At 41.1% G+C, this 23,972-nt stretch overlaps 1 protein-coding gene across 1 annotated transcript in view; it reads right to left on the reverse strand.

Moving 5' to 3' along the window:
- Positions 1-23,972, reverse strand: part of TUBGCP3 (tubulin gamma complex associated protein 3) — a 1,295,126-nt gene that overhangs the window by 392,930 nt on the left and 878,224 nt on the right. Inside the window, exon 15 of the mRNA XM_044072631.1 lies at positions 7,631-7,766. Coding sequence (XP_043928566.1) covers positions 7,631-7,766 — 136 coding nt within the window. The remainder of the gene's footprint in view (positions 1-7,630; positions 7,767-23,972) is intronic.

Here is a 23,972-nt window from a genome sequence, read left to right on the forward strand (position 1 = left end):
GTTCATTTTGTAGTTCATGTAGTACACAGCCTGAGATGTCGTCTGGTCCCATGAATGCTGTATTCTTAGCTTTGGAGAGTGCTGTTTTTACCTGTGTGGCTGTGATTACTGGAATTTGGCAATCTTTCTGTACTGAGATGGGCCCTTTAGGGGTTGAGAGGGGGGTGAAGTTGGCACTGAATCAATCTGCCAGGATATTGGCAATGTCCTTGGGATCAGTATATTTAATGTCATTCTGCTGTAGCTCAGAGCAGATCTGAGCATTGCCATTTAGAGTTTTGACATGGCTATAGAATGCCTTGTGGTTGTCTTTGTAATCTTTGGCAATTTTATTTTTGCAACTAGCTTTGGAGGATTTTATGAGGGATCTCAGCTTCTTACTGAGGCTGGTAAAGGAGGTTTTGCATCCTGGGATTTTCCTCTTTTCTGCAACAGTTTCTTTCTTCTGTTGTATAGTTTGTTTATGACAGGGGACCACCAGATTGTCTTCCTTTTTTTGGAGGAGAGTGTCTTGGTTCTATTTGGGATGGCACAATTCATGCACAAGTGGATGTGCTCGTACAGTGCCTTAGTGCAGGATTCGGCAGTTAAACTTTCAGTTCCCGTCTGCATGGATGTCATGAAATTTGTCACTTCTGACTTGAGTAGCATGCACTTGGCCTTGCAGAAGTTTTTTACGGATGTTTCCTTACTGGGGGTGGGGGTGGGATGTGGATGTCAAAGGTGATTAGCTTATGGTCAGACCTTAGCAACGAGGGGGTGACCACTGATGTGGGCCATCGATTTCCCATGTTGGTAATGACCAGGTCCAGGATATTAGAGCCCCTGGTGGGACTATGGATTAGTTGATCCAGGGTGTTGGAATTTGTGAATTCGAAGAACCGTTGGGCAAAGGTGTTGCTACACGAGTAGTTTTCCCAGTTAATGGCAGGGTAGTTGAAATCACCCAGTATTAGGGTGTTTGGTTGTATCTTAATATTTTCCAGTATGTTTAGAAAGGTGTAGTGAGAATCTTGGGGCATGGTGGGGGATCTGTAGCAAGCTACAATTTGGATTGCAGTCTTACCTAGTGTTAGTTGCACCTGGAGAATTTTGGATGCATTGTGTTGGGCAACTAGCCTGGAGGTGTAAATATCCTTGGTGAATATGGACACTCCTCCACCTTTAGTGTTTCGGTCCTGGTTCGGTGGCCGAAAAGTGTGGTAAGAGTTGTAGCCTGGTATTGCAGGGGTGCTCTCCGCAACCTTGAACCAGGTCTCAGTTACTGCACAGGTATCGATTTTCTACATTTTTAGGAGTGCCTCGAGAGAGTGCATTTTGAGGTTTAGACTTCTAGCACGGAGTAGCATTACCTTCAGATTTTGCATACTTGTACTTGTTATGGTGGTGGTTTTGTCATTTGAGCCTTGCCTAAAAAAGGCACTATAGGGGTGGGCAAGAGCCTTAGCCAGTAACCTGAATCCCAGAGGCGACAGGTGCAGACCATCTCTAGCAAAGCATCGTGGTTTGTCGATCATGTCGTCCCAGGCAGACAGATACTGGTTCCCCGTTGAATGACACCAGAAGCTTAGCCAATTGTTGAAGTCAATCATTTTGTCCTTACACTGTGGTATCATTTGGGGGGAAGGCAAGATGCTACTCAGGGCTAGAGTCATACCTGTCTGGTCCACATGATCCGTGAGTTCTTCCAGGTCTCTTTTCATGTAGTCCAAGGAAGTATGTCTCAAGTCATTCACTCCAACATGGACAATGACAGAGTCATATTTGTACTTGTTGCAGAGTGACTTGAATGCATGCGTTATGTGGCAGATCCTGGCACCAGACAGGCAGCTGACTGTAATTTTCCTCCATGTTCAGCCTGGTGAGTGGGACATCAGTGTGCCTGACTATAGAGTCACCTATGACTAAAGTGTTGGGTACGTGGTCTTGCCTTAGGGGTTGTTGTTGAGTGGCACACTGGTGTTGTGAGCTATGTGATACTTCGGTTGTGATTGGTGTTTGTTTGCGTTTCAGCTTCAGAGGTCCTTGTTATGTAGGAAAAAGTACTAGAAAGTTCAAAGAAAGAATCACAGAACATAAATCACATATACGGACGGAAGTGCTTAGCAATGATCTGGCAAAGCATATCAAATAGAAAGGGATTGACCATAGCTTTGTGTTTAAGGTGATCAATCAAAAGAATAAAAACACTGGAAGCCGATCACACACCGGGGTTGAATACAGCAGTAAATCTGAAAGCAATACTAAGAAGGAAACAAATGTTGAAATAGTTGCTAGCAATTTTATTATTTATGGTCTGCATATGTTCTAATATTTTGTGTATGCATACACACACACACACACACACATATATATATATATATATATATATATATATATATATATATAAAATATATTTTATAAAAATATTGTATTTTATTTTACTGTGTTATGGATGAGACTATTTAAGCTTTTTTATATATAATTGAATTTGACTGGCTGTGTCACATGATTTTACTGTTTAAATATGGTTTGAATTTTTACTATTGTACGAACACACTGAAGAAGGGTTTTGCCCGAAAGCTGCTTTATGAGTTAAATAAAGTTATTTTACGTTCAGCGTGTCCGCATTTTCAGAATTTTTTTTTGTTTTAGTTTATTGTTTGTTCTCTGAAGCAGTTTACCATAGTGCTGTCTATTTCATGATGTTTTGGCTATACCACAGAAACTGGAAAAATAGACTACATTAATGTCAAGAAAGTACATGGAGAGGTTTTGACGAAGAGCGATTTTGTTACAGATTGAGTATTGCCGTATTTCTATGTCAACTGTGGCACAATGCTGTAAACCATGTACCAGTTGTGTAAGAGAGAAATTGGGATCATTTTGTACCCTGAATTGCATGCTGTTAATCTTTTTCAATGTGTTCCTGAAAGTAGAGGGATTGGTTACTCCAATCCATAGTTATCTAAATGATGTTTCAGTTTCTATGGGGTTACTTACTTGATGTGTACTGTTTTAGGGAACGCTGATGCTTTATTTTTATTGTTGATTGTGAAGGCTGCCAGCCCAGCTAGATAGAATTTTGTAAATAATTCTATGCCATTTGGGAATAGTAATATGATTTGTATGCTTGCCTTAGAAATGTAAGAAAACTATATGTTCTGTACTGAGCTTCAAGATTGTAACCACAGAGCACCCTGCTGGAAAAGAGCAGAAATGTGTATAAACTACATGCCTATGCCAATGTATGTGTTGATGGTACAGGCTGGAATATACACAGTTAACTTACAAACTCTAAGAAAATACGTGGAACTTGTTTATGACTCTGTTATCTCTGTTTCAGCTGAAAGCAGACACATTGTCTATAATTGTAGGGTTTCCTATTGTCTGGAAACAGAGCTAATTACAGGTTTCCAAGGTAATTTGTTTTATGACTTTCAGTTTCAGGCAAGCTTCTAAGAGAGAGGTGTCAGCTTCTGAGAAAGAAGTATTTTTTAACACAGACATGTTAAATTTTAAGTTCCTGCTAGCCTGGGAACTAAGGCAGAGGTGACAAAAATGATGCAATCTAAGATGATTCAACAGAAATGTCTGTTAGCTTAAGAACCATCTCAGAGAGAAAGTCTTTGCATTTTGTATCTTGTTCTGGACCTGTAAACATCTCTTCTGCACTTTTCATCATTATTTGAATTGCTCTGTAAGTAAGTTATTTAGAACATAGATTCTCTTACAGATAGATAGGAAAATTAGTAAGATTAGTCTAGCTGTTTTCTATATTTATGTGAGACTGTCCTGCAGTGTTAAAATATTTCCTGAGATTCTGAACTCTATTGTCACTGTGTTGAGTCATTGAGTATTGTCTTGTGCTTTTATTATTTATTATTAAATATATTTAAGCCTTTGAATTGTGGCTAATTTTCTTTAGAGATATTTAAGCTCTTAGAGTACTTGCGTGTATTTGGTGATACTCTATAGGCCACTCTTAAATAGACTTAAAAGTTCTGGTCACACTTACTATTTGGATAATAGTAACATTACACAGTAGAATTGGTCACCCTTTGGGAAGGGCCTTAAAGTAGAGCTGGTTGGTGGCAGTGATTTCTACCTTATAGTCTGAGCAGAAGGGGCATAGCTAGTGAACCTGTGCCAGCCTTCCCCAGGAGTGTCTGTGTGTTTGTATATAAATCAAATCTCAAAGTGTGTGTGTGCCAGCTACTTGGGCAGGGACATGAAGCACTAGTTGGACAGAGAGGGTGCTGGAGGTTTGGCTTGACCACTCGGCTGAGATCTTAACCCTGTAGCTGTGCCACTGGAGGGTCTTATTGGGGATCTGGAGAGAGAGAAACCAGCCCCAGACTGACTGTGATCTCTGTGTGCTCTTAAGAGAAACTGTACTTTACTGTGTGTGTTCTTGTCATCCTCCCAATGTGTACATCCCTCACTGGGGTTAGTGGTGAGGATTGAGGCTCCTTGAATACTGGGTCAGTGCAGGGATGTCAAAGGTATAGTCAGCCTTCTGGAGTTCACCTCAGCTCAACATGCTGGAGAAACCATTCTAGGATAAGGGGTTTCTTCTTTCTTAACATAAATCGCTAGGTCTTTTCTTTTTCTTCAATTACTTCAGTGATCAATACTTTTCATTTTTTTTAGTCCAAGTGACTAAAGTTGCTTTTCTTTTCTTCCCTTAAGTAACAAGCTGCTTGATTAAACAATTTAAATGCACTTTTATATCTAAGGCCTGCAAACAAACAAAACAAGCATACTGCATACTCTTCTTAAGCAGCCAAGTACTAGCCACAAAAACATTAACAAAATAAAACTTAACTCATGCCAGCAGAAATAAAAATATTTTAAAGAAACAAAAAAAATTATCACCAAGAATATTAACATCTTAAAAACTGAGAAAACTGCAAATCAGTAGTTTGACTAGACAGAAAACTCACAGGCCATACATGCTTGCGCTTTCCTATAAGCATGACAGGAACATAAAGACAACAGAATCATACACCAGTGCACTGTACGAACATGCACATAAATGCATGGAAACAGCCATACCCAATAGGACCAAGACGCTCTTCTCCGAAAAAAGGAAGCCAGTCTGGTGGTCCCCTGCCATTAATAAACTCTACAAGAGAAGGAAGAAACTGTTGCAGAAAAAGGTGAAGTCCCAAGAGTGGAAAAACTCCCTTATTAACCTCAACAAAAAGTTGAGATCCCTCATCAAATCCTCTAAAGCCAGCTATGAAGGCAGAACTGCGGCAGAGACTAAAAACAATCACAAAACCTTCAATAGTTATATCAAGAACCTCCATGGCAATACCCAAATTTGCTCTGAGTTACTGCACAATGGTACCTCCTATACTGAGCCAACAGATATTGCCAATATACTGGCCGACAGATTCAGTGCCAACTTTAAGCTGCATTGGCCAGGCAAATTAAGAGTTAAGCCCGCAGGACCTAAAGAAAAGCCAAAATACAGCTGGGACCTGATAACATCAGTGCTTCTGGCTTACATGTAAACACAGCTTCCATGGGAGCCACATCTGTGTGCCCTATTCCACACACTCATGCACCTCAGGCTTTGTCCCTACCGACAGGCTCTTTGGCAGACCATCCCCCTCTCTCCTGGGGAAGTCACTACAGATCTCCCTCTCCATTAGTCCTGTGCTAGTGAGAGCGAGGGACAGGACCTGAAGAATGTTGACCCAGATGAATGGAATTACCTAGATATCATCATGTCTGGCCAAACTCTGGGACCGCATGTTTGGCTCAAACTCTGGACCCAAACTCTGGTTTGGCTTTGTAAAAGGGAGAGCAGGCCAGCTCAGCCTGGTTGGCTTCTTTCAAGCAGTTGAGTCTTAGAAGGTACTGGGAACTATTAATAAGGCACATCACTCCTACCTCAAAACAGGCCAGTTAAACTGAACTAACTGCAAACTGGGGAACAGAGAATATCACCAGGCAAACTAGACAGATTAGATCACAACGCCACCCCGGCGACTGTGGGAGTGAATACACAGTAGGGTCCGATGAGTCTCCCACAGGACATGTGTCATCCAGCCAGTCAGGATCTCACGTCCCTACCTCTCTGTCACTCCAAGTCCAGGCAATCACTCTGGACTCTGGCTGACTAAGTTCACGAACAACTGCAAAACATGCCATTGTCAACAACCTCATTATGCAACCAACTGCAACCAGAATCACTGAGACCAATGACTGGTGTCAAGGCACCAAGAGATAGCTAAGCCACAGAAGTATAACCTTAAGCAACTCAAACTCAAGCCATCTAACCCAGCCCCCACTCCACACCCAACCAACACCACCAGGGACTGGGCCACTGAACTACCATGACCCTTCAGACAGAACATTGCCTCAGACACAGGTTCTTCACAACCACATTGCCATCTCCACACTGTGCACTGTAAGTCCTTCATCTCAAGGAGCATGGTTTTGCATCCAGGATCTCTCTCCTTTTCCCTCTCTTTACTCTCTCTATGCCCCAATTATAACCATTATATAATGCACCAATAATACAGTTGCAGAGGCCACCAAGCCTTGGACAGACCTCACCAAGAGGAGAGGACAGCAGATCCTACACGCACTACATACAGGCACAGACACGGGACAGACTCAAAGACTCCTCTGTTTTCTCATACCTACCTCCTATATTCTTCGCTTGATTGATTTACAAAGCTATGACTGCAGCTCTGTTAGAAATGTTACATCTAAAGAATCCCAACTCCTTATCCACCACACGTCCAGTGACCCAGTGACCATTACTTCACAATCACAGAACATGCTGGGAGGGGCATGTTCTCACCCAAGACTGACTGCTGCTCTGGAATGGCTTCCCATAGGTGTCATGCAGAGCACTTTGCTGTCCCTCTTCAAGAGAAATCTTGATGAGTGGATGGGTAATAGAAAGTTCACCCTGGGGATCACTTCAGTGGTTCTACTTGATAGAGGCACTGGGAACTAACGTCGGGCGACACAATGCCAAGGCACTTCTATGGGCTAGGCTTGTAAAGGGCTCCAGGGCCATTAGCCTAGTACACATCTATGAACCTATAAGTAACACTACTCACTGCCATTTTATGGACATTACTTCAGCAATGCAACAAGACTAAGGTGGTCAAGGTGAGGAACTTGTATGTCAAAATGAGATGCTGTGAAAAGCTGTCTGGGAGCAGAAATATCTAATGAGAACAGGACATTAGAATGTGCTAATAGGAAAATTATCAAATAAGATCTTTGTTCTTAAAGTGAAAGAATTTATTTTTTTTTGGAGAAAATGTCTTAGTGACAATTACACTGAATCAAGTACACTGAAAGACAGCTTTTAAAACATTGTTAATCAGTCAAGATTAATATTTTTATATTTCCCACTAAGAACCTGTTGCTCACAGACATAACATATCTATCGTCTGAATGTGGTTCAAGAATATCCAATGTTCACCACGGGTATAGCTTTCACTTGCTGGAATACATATGTACAATGTTAAAAGCTGTTCAGCATCAGTTTTCAGGATGCATCAAAATGTGTATAATTAAATCTAATGTATACTATCCTCAAATGAAGGAGAAGCAGCTTCCAAGTGTTCATAAACTATCTTTAAAATACACAGAACATATTTCATAGATACTGTACCTCTAAGAGTCTAACATCCAAGCGTTTGAGAATCTCAGGGCTATCAAACTGAGCATTTGTAGCCCTAACTGCTGTTTCCAAGATGCCGGTTAGATTATGCTGGTATAGGGTAGTGGCAGGTCTCACAAGTTCTGGTCTGCAATAAAAACAAAAAAAGCTTGATTTTTAAAATTTTTTCATGTCTGAAATGATATTATCATGCTTACATTTCTCCATAAGCAATACCTTTACACAGAAGCAAAGCTGAGAATGCTGCTCTCTCTCTCATACTGAGGCCCTAACAATACAAAAGGTAAGTATACAAAACAAAGACTATGGCAATACACCTTAAAATCAAACACATCCACTTGAAATCTTAACCATTCACTGATGCTCAGCAAGTACGTGGCAGTGGACTTTATGGTAACTTGCATATCCTCTGGTAAAGAAATCAGCTAAAAGACAGTCTGCTGCAACACTGCCACTCTCACCAGACTGCTACAACTAACTCCCTTAAAAAAGAGAGAGTAGATATGTGGGAAGCTGTCTACAAGGACAGAATTAGGACTTAAAAATGTCACTGAGTGAACCACTGGGCAAACAAGCCCTTTCGGAGGTCATACTGGAACAATGTCTGGTTTAATTACTTATTTACAGAGACACTGCAGCATATGAAGGCTATAGAAGACAAGTCCAGGACTTCTACAGGACCTAGAAAAGTAGCATACTGTCAAACCTCAATAAAAGGAAGTCTCTCTCTCTCTAAAACATAAATGCCTCCATCCAAGGAAATGCATGACAGGTCTTGGGCAACACTGAACTCTGTAGCTACTAGTGAAAGCTGCTGCTGCTGCTACTGAACTTGGGGGGGGGGGGGCACCACAATATGTAATTTTATTTTGATTTTATGAAGCCTATCAACACAAGAATCTCAACTATGAACATGGACAGTGAAGTACAAGGAATTAATGTTTCTAGTTCATTTAATATTCTATTCAAGTTGGGCAAATCTTTATCAGCCAGAGAAGAAGCTGTGGACCATAATTAAAGAACTGAAGGAATGTTTTTGAGAGGGAAAGAGGGCAAGAATTAAGTAGAATAAGTTGTTTTTTCCACAGAACATGGTGGTTTAGGATTACCAGATTTGTAGAGATAATAGAGTTACACAGTTACAATTAATAAATACAGAAGACTACAAATCAAAGTGGAAAAAAATTATGTTGAAACAGGGAAAGTTCATGAAATTGAGAGGGAATAGGATTTTGGATGCAGGCCCTTAAGGAGAACAAAACACACACAGAATTCAACACTTACAAAGTAGAACAAAAAGTATTTTGGGAACAAAGGTGACTTAGAAATGCAGAAAAGAGATTTTACCAGTATGGATGACTGCAAGTAGAGGTACAGAAAATAGGCAAGCGGGAGGTGGAATTTATTGCAGAAAAAACAGGAAAGGAATCACAGTACTGGGAACAAATAACCAGGGAGAAAAATGTCAGAGTGTGATGAGGGGAAGCAGATGTTTGGATTGCTGGTTTGAGACAACCTTCCCTCTACCAGGGATAGATAACACAGTATAGGCAGAGAGAAATGGATAGGGGTTGTGTTAAGTGAAATACCAGCAGTGGCAGAATTTTTATTTGAGTCTAGAACAGAAGCTTTTGTTTAAAAGGGGATAATAAGTATGGCATAAAAATATTGCATTATAACTATTAGGAATCAATCAGAGGAGGGCAGAAAACACTGGAAAGATTGACAACAATGGCAAATCAATTTACAAATAAACAATGGAAGGACATCTGAAAGGCTTCCATGTATGTGACAAAGTGCAGAAGTTTTAGAATTTTGCTTGAAAGTGTTTGCATAGTATTTTTATACCCCAAGCAGACTTCAGAGAATTTTTCCTCAGGTAGACACTAAATGCTGAAGGTGTGATAAAAAAGGGGGGGGGGTAACTGGGAACATGTTGTTTTAGGAGTGTAACAAGTTGGCAGATTTAAAAAATTCCCCACTGAGTACTCTTGTCAGAAAAGTTGGGAGAGCAAATTGAAATAATTAAGAAATTATTCTTTTGAGCTGAAACACGGGCTCTGAATTACCTACCTAGAAAGGCCTTAACAAGTTTAATAGTACTGGCTGCCAAAAAAGCAATTACTAGAAAAAGGAAATCAAAATCTAAATCAACTGTAATCAAAGTATTGAATATGGTAAAGGATATATAAGAACTAGAAACAGGATCTTTAGAAAAGGGAAGGGGCAAATTACACAGAAATAAATGGAATTTGTAGGAACAATACATGCAGAATTATGTTCAGGTGTAGTGGGGTTTAAGAGAAGGCAGGGATAGAGGAATTTATGTAATATTTGAGTGAATAAGTGTTAAAAAGAAAAAACATACATGTAATGTACAACACATGACTATGACAAATATTAATACAGTCCATTTTTTTATTAACTTATGCATACCTATGCCTTAAGTGATAATTTAATAAAGGTGTTTAAAAAAAGTGGTACAGGAGACATTCACTTACATCAGAGAGGAGTGATGAGTCTGTTGATTCAGACTTTATGACTGGAGTATATCAAATACTGAGTATATCTGAGATATTCTGTACACTGCCATTTGGGCTTAGATTTGCTTCTGCAGTTTTGCGTTATACAACTGTTGTAGCCCACTATATGGGTCTTACTCCCTGCCACTGGCCAGTTTTACAAAGCTTTGGGCACCTTCTACTTGCTTCAACTGTCAGGAGTTCACGCAGAGGTCCTATAAAATGACAGTTCGAGTGTGAATCTGTTCAGAGCATTTTTTTTTTAACCAAAGAGGGACCTAAAGAACAGTGTTAGGAAACAACAAAACAGTAACTATATACAAAAATGAGTGGTAACATCTACTCCCTGGCAACACCAAAATAACCCAAGTAAGAAAAGGGAGGTGGAGAGTGGGGCATCTCCTGCAATGGTGATCTTTTAGAAATGCTACTGCCATGGTAAGTTTAATTTCACCACTGTACTTCTTAAAGAAGAAAGACAAAGGGAGGAGGCCAATAACTAAGGTTCCTGTAGCCCTTGGAAAAAGGTCCTAGCAATGCCTGCTCTGAACCTGGAAAAGTAATCAAGTTTGTAGAAGTACGTGGACAGGACCATGTTGCTGCCTCTACAATACTGTGAGAGTCCACTTATTTCTAGAAAATTATAGAAGCAGCAGCTAATGTCCTATAATAAAGATCAAAGTGGCATACTGTGGTGAGTATAACAAAAAACAAGAGACAATGATCTCAAGATTATCTGATAAGGCAATGGTTGTCCTTTCCAGTAGCCTTCACAGGAGACAGACAAAACTTGATCTTTTAGAAAAGCTTTATACCCGTTTGTCTTGAAGTGATTTTTGAGCTGTCTATGTATATACAGAGTGTGCAAAATCCTTTCCCCCTTGTTTTTTGGATCAGAAAAGAAGATTAGGAAATGTATAGTCTGTCTTAAGGTAAACTCTGAGATGTCCTTAGCCATAAAGGTAGGATTTATTCTCAAAGAAAACCTGCCCTTATGAAAAAATGAGGTAAGGCTGATTTACGCAAGACAAGTAACTCAGATATTCACTCGACTATTGTCAGAGTAAAACACAAAACATTATTCCATGTTAAGAACCTCAAATCAGTTACATGAGCTGGTTGAAATGGAGAGAGGCATTTTTTCAAGCACAAAGCCACCTGTCTCCTAAGTGGACAATTAATACCCCTTTCAAAAACTGTCTAAACTGAGCATTATTAGAAAGGAGGTATTTAATGGTAAATAGCCACAAAAGGCTCACATATGTACTTTGATAGAAAAGCATGACATTCCACTGGACAGTAACAAGAACCACAGGCAGCAACTAAAAAATATTTTCCACTTTCACACATACGATTTTCTAGTAGCAGGTTTTCTTACTTCCTTTATTACCTGCTGTATGTTCTCAGAAAAAAAAGGTGCCTAAAATTTATCAAAATTCTATCATGTAGGCAGTTAGTTGTAAAGTTAGCAGACTGGGATGTATCAAACTCCCCCCTGACTTGCGTGAGTAAATTGGGTCTGTGAAGAATCTTTTGGCAACTGCCTTTGGCCAGATTTGGTCAGTGAGTAAGCATCTGGTAATTGCCTTTGGCCTAACTGAAATGGAAGTAGAACCACTAATGCCCTGGCCAGAAGAAAGTCACAGTCAGTTTCTGAATAGTCCTGAATCTTTAGAAGAACCCTGGATATCAGTGAAAAGGGTGGAAAAGCACACAGGAACACTGTCATACATGGGAATGAGAAGGCATCCATCTTCCAGGCCTGCTTGCAAGAAGGCCGGGAGGAAATTTTCTTTAACTGTCTGTTCTGAAAGGAGGCTAACAGATCTCCTTGAGTATTTTGCCACAGTTGGATCAATTCTTGGAAGACCCTAAGATGAAGTTTCCATTTGTAGGGGGACTGTCCTGGTCCTGTTGAGTGTGTTTGCAACAAAGTGTTGATCTGACAGGATATATTGCACCTGAAAAGTCAAACTGAGATGAGTTGCTGCCTGTAACACTATCACAGGAAGTCTGGACAGAGGGTAAGATGCGGTACTCTGCTTATGTACCACATCACTATGGTGGTGTTTGTGTACACTGGCAGAGGTCCTGGGGACAAGACATAATTTAAGACTTTTAAAGTATTGATCACACATTGACATTTGTGTGCTTCTATCTGTTTATAGTATTCCACAGAGCTTACATTTTTATCCCTTTTGAGACTACTCGAAGCATATATGGTCTACCCACCATCCACTTTCTCTCTTTACAAATATCAAAACTGGGATCTGAAAGAACAAAGGGTGCAGATGTTGAATCCAGACTGATCAGAGGTACTATTGTAATCTCCTCATATGTAGTCTGGCTAGGTGAAACATGAGAATCATTGCTGTCGTGTACCCAGAATCCTAAGAAATTCCCTTGCAGATGCATGGCTTTGTCTGGAGAAGTTCAGAACGAGCTGTTGAAACTTATCTATTTTTTCTGGAGGAAGAAAGGCTCTTCCAAAGGGGAAGTCCAGCAAACATCCCATAAGTATCATTCTATGAGATGGGATGGGAGGAAAGCTTCTGAAAGTTGATTTGAACCCCGGATTAAGTGGAAGTTTCTGAATGGTTGACAAAACTTGCAAATATAAGGGTCTATATCATATGAGCGAATCGCACAAATTGTGAATGCTCATATCAAACATACGTTCGTCGAAGTGCTTTTTATGAGATTGCAGTACAGTGAAGAATGGGATATTTGCCCTTTCCTCACTGTAGTGCGATCTCGGAGCTGGAATATATATTTAGCGGGGGGGGGGGGGCAGCCCCCCACAATAGGAAGTTTGAGGCCCAGTATGTTCAATACTATGAGCGTTTGCAATTTGGACGATTTGCTCATATGATACAGACCCAAATATAAGACAGTCATCCAAGTATGGAAAAAAAAAAGTGAATGCTTTAAAGTCTGCAATAAGGAACGACTGGAGCTAGTCATTTTGTGAAAACCAGTAGTGAACTAGACAAGTCTAAAGTGCAAAACGGAACTGATCATGTAAGCCATACACAACAAATCTTAAGAAAGGACTGCAGTGCTGTGCAATGGGAATGCAATGATTGGCAGGCATCCCTTTAAATGCAGCATTACCCTGAAAAGTAGAGGGAAAAATAAGACATACAACAGACTGAAGAAATAACATTTTGAACATCAGAATCTTGATAAACAGGTTCAAATATGAAAGACACAACACTGGTCTCAATGATCCCTCTAGCTTGGGAACTAGGAAAATCCTCAAATTGAATCCTTTTCCTGGAAGACTGAGGGCACAGTCTGCATGACTCCTTAAGACAGCATGTGCTGCAAGAAGGGTGGACATGGAGAGGTCTGGCTACCTGGACAAAGGGGAATCCCCTGGAAAGCAAGAAGGGATTTCCACTGCCAAGTGCACCACTGGTAGATTATTCTCAATACACAGCTGTCTGAAAAGTATAGCTGTGCAAGAACTTACCATAGCAGTAGATGCCCTACTTTTCACTGTTGCAATATTCCTTACCAAAGGGATATCTTGCCTAGGACAGTCATGTATCTGGCCAGCATACTAAATCCTTACCCCCTTTCAAGCACCGTGTCAGATATATGATGCATGTCCAAGATGTAAGGTATAAAAGTGATTTACACATGCCTAATCCTCATAAATAAATTGCCCCACGAGAACCAGAGCAACCCCACAGGGACAGAAAAGAAAGGACACGTGCAGGGAAGAAAGAAGGATCCCTTGGCCAGAAGGCAAAGAAAAAGAACAAAGTACGGAGAAGGAGAGAGGGATGGAACACTGCAACAGTGAAAAGTAGGACATCTACTGTTATTGTAAGTTCTTACACAACTGTATTGTGTCCTTACTTTTCATTATTGCAGTAATCCTTGCCAAATCTGTCTCTTCCCCTAGAAACTTTGTCCAACACGTAGTGTTTTGTAAAAGCATGTACAAAAGACTAAATAGCGGCTTCCAAAATGGAACAAAGCACCCAGACCCTTATAAAAGGCACAAGAGAAGGCTATCGCCCTTGGTAGAATGAGCATGAAGTGAAAATGGAAGCTGCTTATCATGTAAAGAATAACAAAACAAAATGGGTTTAGAAATCCACAGGAGATGGTTTGCTTAGAAACAGTAAATGCAATTTCTTGGCTTGAAAGGAAACAAAATGTTGCTTAGATTTTCTTAAATAGTCTTATGGAAATAATATTAGAGCTGTCTACGTAAATCTGAAGTATGTAGAATCCTCTACTATTCTGAGAGGAAGGAAAAAAGAAAAGAAGATGAATTGGACTGATTTAAAGATAGGTACCTGACCACCTTCGGCATAAAAGGGGGACTGGTGCAAAGAAAAAGTCTATGTGAGAAAAACAGAAAAGGTCTAACTGCAATGAGGGCCTGGAATTCAGAGACTCTCTTGGAAGAAGTAACAGCCACCAATAAAACAGTCTTCCAAGTACAGAACTGCAGTGTAAAAGAAGCTGCAGATTCAAAAGCGGTGCAGCGTGGTGCTCTACCTCACAGCAGCTCACACAGATTTTGATTCTCCTGGGATTTCCTTGCCTTCTGTGTGTGTATTATCCTATCCCTGCGTTACGTGGGTGGGTTCTCTACTCGGTTTCCTCTCCCTCCCTAAAAAACCATGCTTCTGGAGCATTTCTCCCGGGCCTCCGCTGAAAAAAGGATCTGTGGAACCTAGCTAGTGCAGTGGTGCAGCGGTTAATGCTGTCACCTCACAGCAAGAGGTCGGTCTCGCTTGGGTCTGTGTCTGGATTTGTGTGTATGTGTATTGTGTGTTTCGTGCGTCTCTCCGGGTACGTTTCCTCCCACATTCTAAAAAAACCATGCTTCTGGAGCATTTCTCCCCGGGCCTCCGCTGAAAACAGGATCTGTGGAACCTAGTCAGACTTTCCCGGTCAACAAATGTTAAATAAATAAAATAAAAAGGAGGTGGAGTCAATTTTTCCAGAAAAAATTATGGTCCCAAGAAGGCGGAATGGCCTTTCTGGGGTGCCTAATGCGAAGGATGTATTTCAAAATCTGTTTAACTTGATATCTAAAGGAAAGCTGTGGATCCAAACACAGACAAGCAGACTGACAAATGAGCTTTAACAGAAGAATTTCCAAACCAGAACTGATTAACTCACACAAATAAGAAATAGGAGTAGGAATACCCATAAAAAGAGGGTCCTGTTCATACTTGTGACACCAAACAGAAAATCACTTCAACTTAGCAACATAGGATTTTCTAGTAGTGGGTTTTCTGGCCTCCTGCAAAACTCAAAGCGCATGCTCAGAAAACTGCTGTCTAAAAGGAATCAAAACCCTATCACCCAAAAAGGCAAATATAGGGTTAGCAAATGACAATGAGTGAGAGAGCCTCTGTCCTGTGTGAGGAGATCCATCCTGTGAGGTAATTGGTGATGACTGCCTCTGGCCAGATGAAACAGAAGGGGGGGAACCAATGCTATCTGGGCCAAAAGGAAGTCACCAACAAGATCTTAGGCCTGCCCCACATGATCTTGCACAGGGCTTTAAGTGACAAATAAAGAAGGGGATAAGCATACAGGAATATCCCTTTCCAAGGAAATAAAAACATGGTATCCACTTTCCAAAGCCAGATGACTTGACATTCTGAAAAAGAACTTGGGAAGTTGTCTGTTCAGAGGGGAGGCAAAAATATCTATTTGAGGAGTACCCCACCAATGGATAATGTCCAGGAAGACCATCTTACAAAACATTCATTTCTGCAGGCCTGCTCAGATTGTCTGCCACTAGATTCCGCTCTGAAGGAATATAAACTGCCTCAAGGATCAGATGATGGCTGGTAGTAAACTCCCAAACAAGAGCTAGTCTACAAAGAAGGTATGACTTTGTGCCCTCTTGTTTGTTTACATACCACATGCCAGTGGTGGTGTCTGTGAAAACCCTGAGAGGATCTGAAACCCGAAAGAACTGCAGGGCTTGAAAAGCTTAAAGCAGAGCTCTCATCTCTTTGATGTTGATATATTCCTTCACTTGATTGGGAGACCAAACTCCCTGAACCCTGATGTTGCTGGAAGAAGCCCTCCAAATAAAGATCTGAAGCATCTGTATACAGTTCCTGAGTGGGGGAAGGAACTTGAAAAGGTAGACCTGGATTCATAAGATCTGATGAATCCACTACAGAAACTCCTGTTTGAGACAAGGCAAATGAGGAATGGGAAATTCCATAGGATTGCAATGCTATAGCCAAACTGCTCTTGGATACCACTGAAGCTTCCTCAAGTGAAGTTTGGTGAAAGGAACCATAAGAATGGTGGAAGCCTTGCACCACAGGGCAGACAATACTTATAAAGGAAGTGACTGAAAAAAGTGTCAAAAAAGATGACCTTGACTGAGGCAAGAAAAGCCATCATAGGTTGGGTCGGAATCCTGCATCCCAGGAAAATGTGATCCTGTGAAGGGGGTAAGAACAGATTTTTTGATACTGAGGTTGACCCCCACACTGTGAAGCAGAAGTATGGTAAATTTGAGATTCTGTCAAAGAATCTACTGAGAAGAGGTTTTAATTAGAAGGTTGTCCAAAGAGGGAAAACCTGAACACCATGAAGTCTATAAAAAAACTATGAATAGAGTCAGACATTTGGTAAAGACTCTTGGTGCTGCTGAATGACCAACAGGCAAAACAAAGAACTCATAATATGGGGAAGAAACAGAGAACCATAAAAACGTCTTGAGGAAAAGTTGAATATGAAAGTGGAGATGAGCATCTCTCAGGTCCAGACAGACCTGATAGGTCTGAGGAAGCAGCAAAGGGAAACATGGACTGAATAGACAACATTTTGAAAGATGCAACTTTTAGAGGAAATAAAGTGCTGAGAAATGAGGAATCCAGAATAAGCCTCCAAGAGCCCTCCTTACTGGGAATGAAAATCATTCTGGAATATAACCCTGTGCCTCTCTGGAAGGGAGGAACGGGATTAATAGTTGCCTGGCTAAAAGGTCCTGAAGAATAAAAAAGTCTGGAAACTGTTCGTGAGATTTCCAATCCATGAAGTAGCCTATTTGAATTATAGCTACAACCCAGGAATTTGTAGTGATCTGCTGCCAGATGGAAAAAGACACAGTTAACGGGAGGGAAAGAGAAATCTGGCCAAGAGGCATGGAAGGCTGAATGTTAAACAGAAGCAGAATTGTCATGGAAAGAAGGCTTCTGACCTCTAGAATCCACAGCAGGCTCATAAGGAAACACCCTTTCAGGAGATCTCTTTCCCCTCAAGGAATATTTCTGCTGCCTGTGGCCAAAGAAGAGACTCAGAAGGATAATTCATTTGAAATGTAAAGAAAGGGTTAAGAAAAATCTGTTTGAAGTCCTGCATAACTTTCTCTTTGTCCTGTAAGGTTTTAGAAATCTCTGCAGTAGCAGAACCAAACAGATTCTGTGCATGTCCAATGGTGAACCAAACAAATTGGCATTTATATCTTCAGAAAGAGATTGCAACCTAAACCAAGAGCACCTTCATATAACATACCCTTATGCAGCTGCCCAAGAACAGGAATCAGCAGCATCATATCAGCATTTCATTGAGTGGTGCGATACCTGTGAAGCAGAGCTCAATAAGAAAATGGCAGATGTCTTAGTTTCATAGTCAGGCATGTCAGTCAAAACATCTCCAAGTATAGAAAACAGCCAGCGCATACCTGGTCATATGGGCCATGTAACTTACAGCTCTGAAGGCTATGTTGGCTGAGGTATATACCTTTTTCCCTTCACATATCTAAAGCTCTACTGTCTTTCTCAGAGGGGAGAAGTTTAGAGGAAAATGGCAATTTGGAAGGTGTGGCAGTAGACAAAGAAATGACTGCAGGGCCAAAGGAAGGATTCTTATACAAGAACATTTCTCAGAAGCAGGTGGTGAGACTCAGAAGCATGGGAAGCAGAAGAAAAAGTATCCAGTTGGGCTTCCAAACAAGAGGGAATGCATAAGACCTGGGAGAGTCCATCTCTAAGGAGGCATATTACCTCTTTTGGACCTCAAACATTTGGGAACTTTTCCACTGAAAACAATTCATCAGTTTGAATGTATGTCCTCCAAAAGAAAGCTATTCAACAGAAGAATAAGGAGGCAGTGTGTTACCATCCTCCAACCCTACAGCACGAGGGGAATGGATATGAGAAGAATTTGTTAGTGACTCTTTCCCAGAATCCAGGTTCACATATTCATCACAGGAGTCAGACTTCCTAAACCTTTTAGAGGAGGTAGAAGAAAAAGGAACAGCAAAAAGCACTGACAACCCTTGGGCGGGTGTTTAAGGCCATTAGGGCCTTGAAAAGACCCCAAGTGAAATGCTGTCACTTTTTATGGGGATCTTTGGCCACAAGAGCCAAATGATTAAACTTTTGTTTTTTTATTTTTATTTATTTATTTTTTTTAAGAGGAGCCTCTGCCCTAACAAGTTTATGGGCATCCGAATCATGCCGGACTTCAATAATGAAACCATGGACGACTTCTGTAACATCTCCCTAGGCCCTCCTGATATAATCAGTTGTGGCTCCCATTTTCTCTTCTGTAGCAGACTTATACTCAGCCTCAGTGGACATGTGGGGAAAGCAGCTCAGTTTTGCCTCCAACTGGGCTGCGACAGAGGATTCTTCATCCGACCTAACGGAGATGTCTGGTAGAGGACAAAAGTCTCTATTTGCATATTTTTGGACAACTTCTTAAGAGGCAGCTGAATGTCTCGGCAGGCAGATTCACAAACCATACTTCCCTGGAATAGCAACTTAGGTTCATAGGTAGGTATTAGGCTATCTGCCCGAGGGCATTTATAAGCCTAGCCAGAGTGTGTCAGCTTTCACCACCCCATTGATTAATTAACTGAGCCTCTGTCAAGAAGATCCAATGAAGTGATCCCAGGGGTGTATTTTCTGTTACCCATCCACTCGTCAAGGTTTCTCTTGAAGAGTGTTAGTGAGGGACTCTGCCTAATGTAGTTAGGAATTTTGTTTCAAAGCATGGGGAGTGTCTGTGACAGGAATCTATCCCTCCAGCATGTTCCATTTATTGTTGTGGTGAGGTTTAGCTCACTAGAGCGAGTGGTTCGCAGTGACTTGGATTTCTTTAGCAGAAGCATGTCCATCAATTCTGAGTTGGACATGGCTTTGTAAGTCAGGCAGAGATCACCTCTGAGTAAGCGATATGCGACTGAGTACAGCTGGAGTTTTTCCAGTCGGGCTGCATAGGACATATGTTTGAGGCCAGTAATCCTCTTGGTGAGGTACTTTTGTGGTCTTTCCAGCTGTTGGAAGTGTCTTGTGAGGTACATCCCAAATGGGGCATTGTACTCTATGATGGGTCTGATGAATGACTAGTAGAGGGGCACTATAACCTCTTTATTTCTAGATAGTAATTTGATGGGCTACATAGAAGGATTTCCTAACTACTTTGGCAATATGATTGTCAAAGGAGAGATTACTATCTACCTGGGTCCCCAGATCTCTTATTACCTCTTCTGTATTAAGGGGGCTGCCACCTATGTGGTAATTCATGGGTGTTTTGTTTTTCCCAAACGGGATGACTATGCATTTTTTGGCATTTAGCGTGAGGCCATGACTTTGACACCAGGTGTCCGTCTCAGTAAGGCCCTTTTGGAGAATGCTGGTGTCAGCCGGAGAGTCAATTATGGCTCCCAGTTTGCAGTCATCGGCGAACTTGGTTAGCCATAGTCCTCCTGTGTTTGCCTGTACTTCTGAGAAATATATGCCAAGCAGTAGAGGTCTCAGGACCGAGCCTTGTGGGACACCACTTTGTGACTGGTTTAGAGTCGGACCTACAGCCTGCTATTCTTATCGTGTGAGTTCTGTCTGTAAGCCAGATGGCAACCCATCTCGTGACATAGGGGTTTATGTTCAGGCTGGTGAGTTTTTCTATAATTCCTGAGTGGGGAATGGTGTCAAAAGCCTTGGCAAGGTCAAGGTAGGCTGTGTGAACTACCTTCCCCTCATCTATGGCCTTGGTGACTGTCTCGAAGAAGTCAACTTCAGAAGCTAGTATTCCAAATAAACTGAAAGAGATGACAACAGATCTCTTTCAGTTTATCTGGTACAAAAGCCTGACAAATTTCACACTGATTGCGATCATGGTCTATACCTAGGCAGAAAATAAACTTTTCATGTCTATCTTTATGGAGAATCTGCCTCACATTTTCCCTTTCTGGATGACATGCAAAATAGTAACCTAACAAAAAGAAAGAAAGAAAGAAAAGTCCTCAATAGGGTCCTTAATTGCCATAGGCTTGGTAGCTGACACCATGTGACAACCTTACAAACCAAATTCAATAAAAGTAGCATTCAGACTAGTGGCAAAGAAGTTGTGAGAATTAGGAGCTTGTGTGTCACTTCTATAACTTACATCTTAGACGTACTATATACGTCTGATGTATGGCACCTGGAAGGCCTTAAGGATTTGGTATGCTGGCCAGAAGTATGGTTATCCTAAGGAGAATATTCCTTTGGTAAGGAATACTGCAACGGTGATAAGGATCACATGTACATACATTTTACTATATCTTCAGTCACCTGAGAAACAGCTGTCACAGAAACAATTAATTAATTCTTTACCTCAGAAGAAAGGTAAGATATTAACTGCTGCATACACTCAAAAGACAACAAAAACATTAACATATGAGCTTGGCAGTTCAATATCCTGAAAACTAAAGTACAGGAAGAATATATTTTCTTCCAACACATCCACTGGTTTCCCATCCTTGACAGAGTAAATGGGGTTAGCAACAGAAACCTGTTTAGCAGTCACAAATTTGTAAAGACAGAAAGAAATAACTGCTGCATCTATTTCAAGATTAGAAAAAAGGTACTTGTTTGTCTAGCGTATCTTATATAGATTATCTGACTTCTTGGATGCAGAAGATTGACTGTTAGGTAAAGTAACAGCAGTGATGAAAAAAAAGTTATGTACTCACCATAAAGTTCCGTTTGTGTTGTCCATTTTCATTCTTCCTCAACATATGGGTTCAGATCTGATCATCAGATCTGCTGTTTCACAACTCGTGGACACTACAAGCTCTCGAGTGCCTCCCTTACCCACAATACAGTAGTTCCCCTCATTCTCCATATCTTGTTTGCAGCTTCTTATAGTATAACGTAATGAAATTCTAGTTTAAGATGGAAATTCACTATCTGGAGCTCAAATAGAAGGAACTTTGGTTCCTATAAATACTCTCCTGCTCTTCCAAATCATTTAGAGAAACAGGATGGGGGGCTGGAGGGGGGAAGTTGTGGAAGAATGAAAATGGACAACACAGATAAAAAAGTTATATACTCACCATAACGTTTCATCTGATGTTATCAATTTTCATTCATTCCTCAACATAACTGACAGAGTTCCCAGCTACTTGAATCTCAGGTGGACTCCATGGACCTAGAGACCAGATCCAACTTGTAATGAGTGTTACCTCAAGTCGCAGCCGCATAAATATCGCCCATGGAAGACCTGGATAAAAAAGATGATGAAGTTGCCATTGACCTGGTTGAATGGGCTCTTACAGACTTTGGCAAGATCAGACCAGACTTATTATAGACAAAGGAAATGCAATCTGCCACCCATGTTGATAAAGTTACTTTTGAAACTGACCCAATCTAGTTTCTGAAAAAGATACAAACAACTGATCGGATTTCCTAAATTTCTCTGATCTCTGTAGATAGAAGTGTATTTGTCTATGAACAACTGATAAGTGCAAAATGTATTCACCTTTGTTTGAAAATTTTGGAAAGAATACTGGAAAGTTAATAGATTGATTAATGTTAGATCCTGACACCACCTTAGGAAGAAAGGAAGGACTGGTTCTTAAGGACACCCTATCCTTATGAAAAATCAAATGAGGCTTAAAAGATGAAGCTTGAAGCTCTGAAACTCTCCCGGTCGATGTTATAGCTATCAGAAATATAGATTTCCAAGTTAAATATTTCAAGTCACATTTTGTAGCCGGTTCAAATGGTTTCTGAGTCCGGGCCTGTAACATTAAATTCAGATTCCATGGTGGAGTAGGGTCCTTGTTTAAGAAGAAATGTTCTTTTTTATAAATGACTTACAAAGACATGAAGAAGTCAACATAGAATTATCAATTCCAATATGGAAATTGGAGATGGCAGCTAACTGAACTTTAACTGTAGAATGACTTGTCCCATCATTAAAAATAGAAGCCAGGAATTCAAGAATTTTAGGTACCAGTGCTGAAAAAGGATGGAAGTCTTGCTGCTGCCCAAAGGACAAATCTTTTCCATTTGCTCTTGTACATTTTTCTAGTGGAAGGTTTGTGGGATGACAAAAGAATGTGATGGACCAGGGAATAGAGTTTGCACTTTCTGGCTATCAATGGAATTGGAGATACCATGTGGTCATCTTTAGACCCAGGATATCTGGGTTAGTAATGTCTGTCAAGTGAGACAGGAGGTCTGGAATTGGAGCCAGAATCCAAGGCAGGTGAAGCTGATGAGGCCAAAGGAAGGGAAACCAAATGTGTCAAGGCCAATAAGCGGCAATAAGGATAACCTTGCTCTTCAATTGGGGATGTTTTTTGTAGGAATCTGAGGATTAATGAAGTTGGGGTATAAGCACTGAGGAGTGGGGCCAGTCATGAAGGACAGAATCTCTCGGTGACTCTTCCAGCAGGGGGAGTTGGGCAAAAAACCTACTGCACTTACTGTTCAGGGGAGATGCAAATAGGATGCAGCATGACTGGCCCCACTGGTGGAATATAATTTCCGCAACCTTTTTGTTGACAGACCACTCATGAAGCAGTAATATGGACCTGCTCAACTTGTCTGCTATCACGCTGGATTCCCCCAGTATGTGTGTTGCTGTAAGAAACCGATTGGAAGAGATCACCCATTGCCACACTCTCATAGCGTCTTGAGATACAGGGTAAGATCTGGTTCTTCCTTATTTGTTGGTGTACTACACCACAGACATATTGTCCACTTGAATCGCAAAAGTTCCAGAAGGAAGAGAGTCTTGGAATGCCTGCAACGCTAGGAGTACTGCCCTCATCTCCAGAACACTGATGTGCATGCTGGCCTCCTCAGGGGACCACATGCCTTGAATAGTCTTTTCCAAGAAATGCTCCCCCCACCCGATCTGGGAAGCGTCTGTGGTCACTATGGCCTTGGGCTGAGGGAAGATGGATGGAAGACCTTGCAAAATTTGATATGAGTGTATCCACCACCAAAGGTATTCCTTAAAGGCCTGAGTTACCTTGGTTGACAAAGACTGTGGAACTAGAATTATTGCTGCAGACGTGGATCCCAGGATCTGTAAAATCTGTCTGGGTGACATGAATGAGTTTTGAAGAATTTTATTGACTTGAAAACAAATAGTTTGAACCCTTGGCAAAGGGGGAGAAGCTGATACTGAAGTTGTGTTGAAGAAGGCCCCTATGAACTATTATCGTCTGAGACACTGAAGATAAGATTTGTTGTGCTTGACTGCAATTCCTAGAATGGAACAAACCTGGAATACATAGTCTTGAGCTGCTATCAGCAGATGCTTGGTCGAACCTGTTATGAGCCAGTCATCTAGATACGGAAACACCTGGAATCCCTGCAGTCTCAACTGACCTACTACTACTGGCATATATCTGGTGAACACTCTTGGGGCTGTGGTGAAGCCAAAGGGCAGTACTCTGAATTGGTAGTGAATTGCTCCTGGATCATATGTTCATTTTTATGTGATAGTACGCAACCTGAAGAGCCACTGAGCACATCCAGTCATCCTTGTGCAGAAAAGGCAAAATGAACTGAACCATGACCATT

Source organism: Protopterus annectens, chromosome 5.part0 (assembly GCF_019279795.1).
Source record: "Protopterus annectens isolate FY-2018-M chromosome 5.part0, PAN1.0, whole genome shotgun sequence".
NCBI classification, from domain to species: Eukaryota; Metazoa; Chordata; order Ceratodontiformes; family Protopteridae; genus Protopterus; species Protopterus annectens.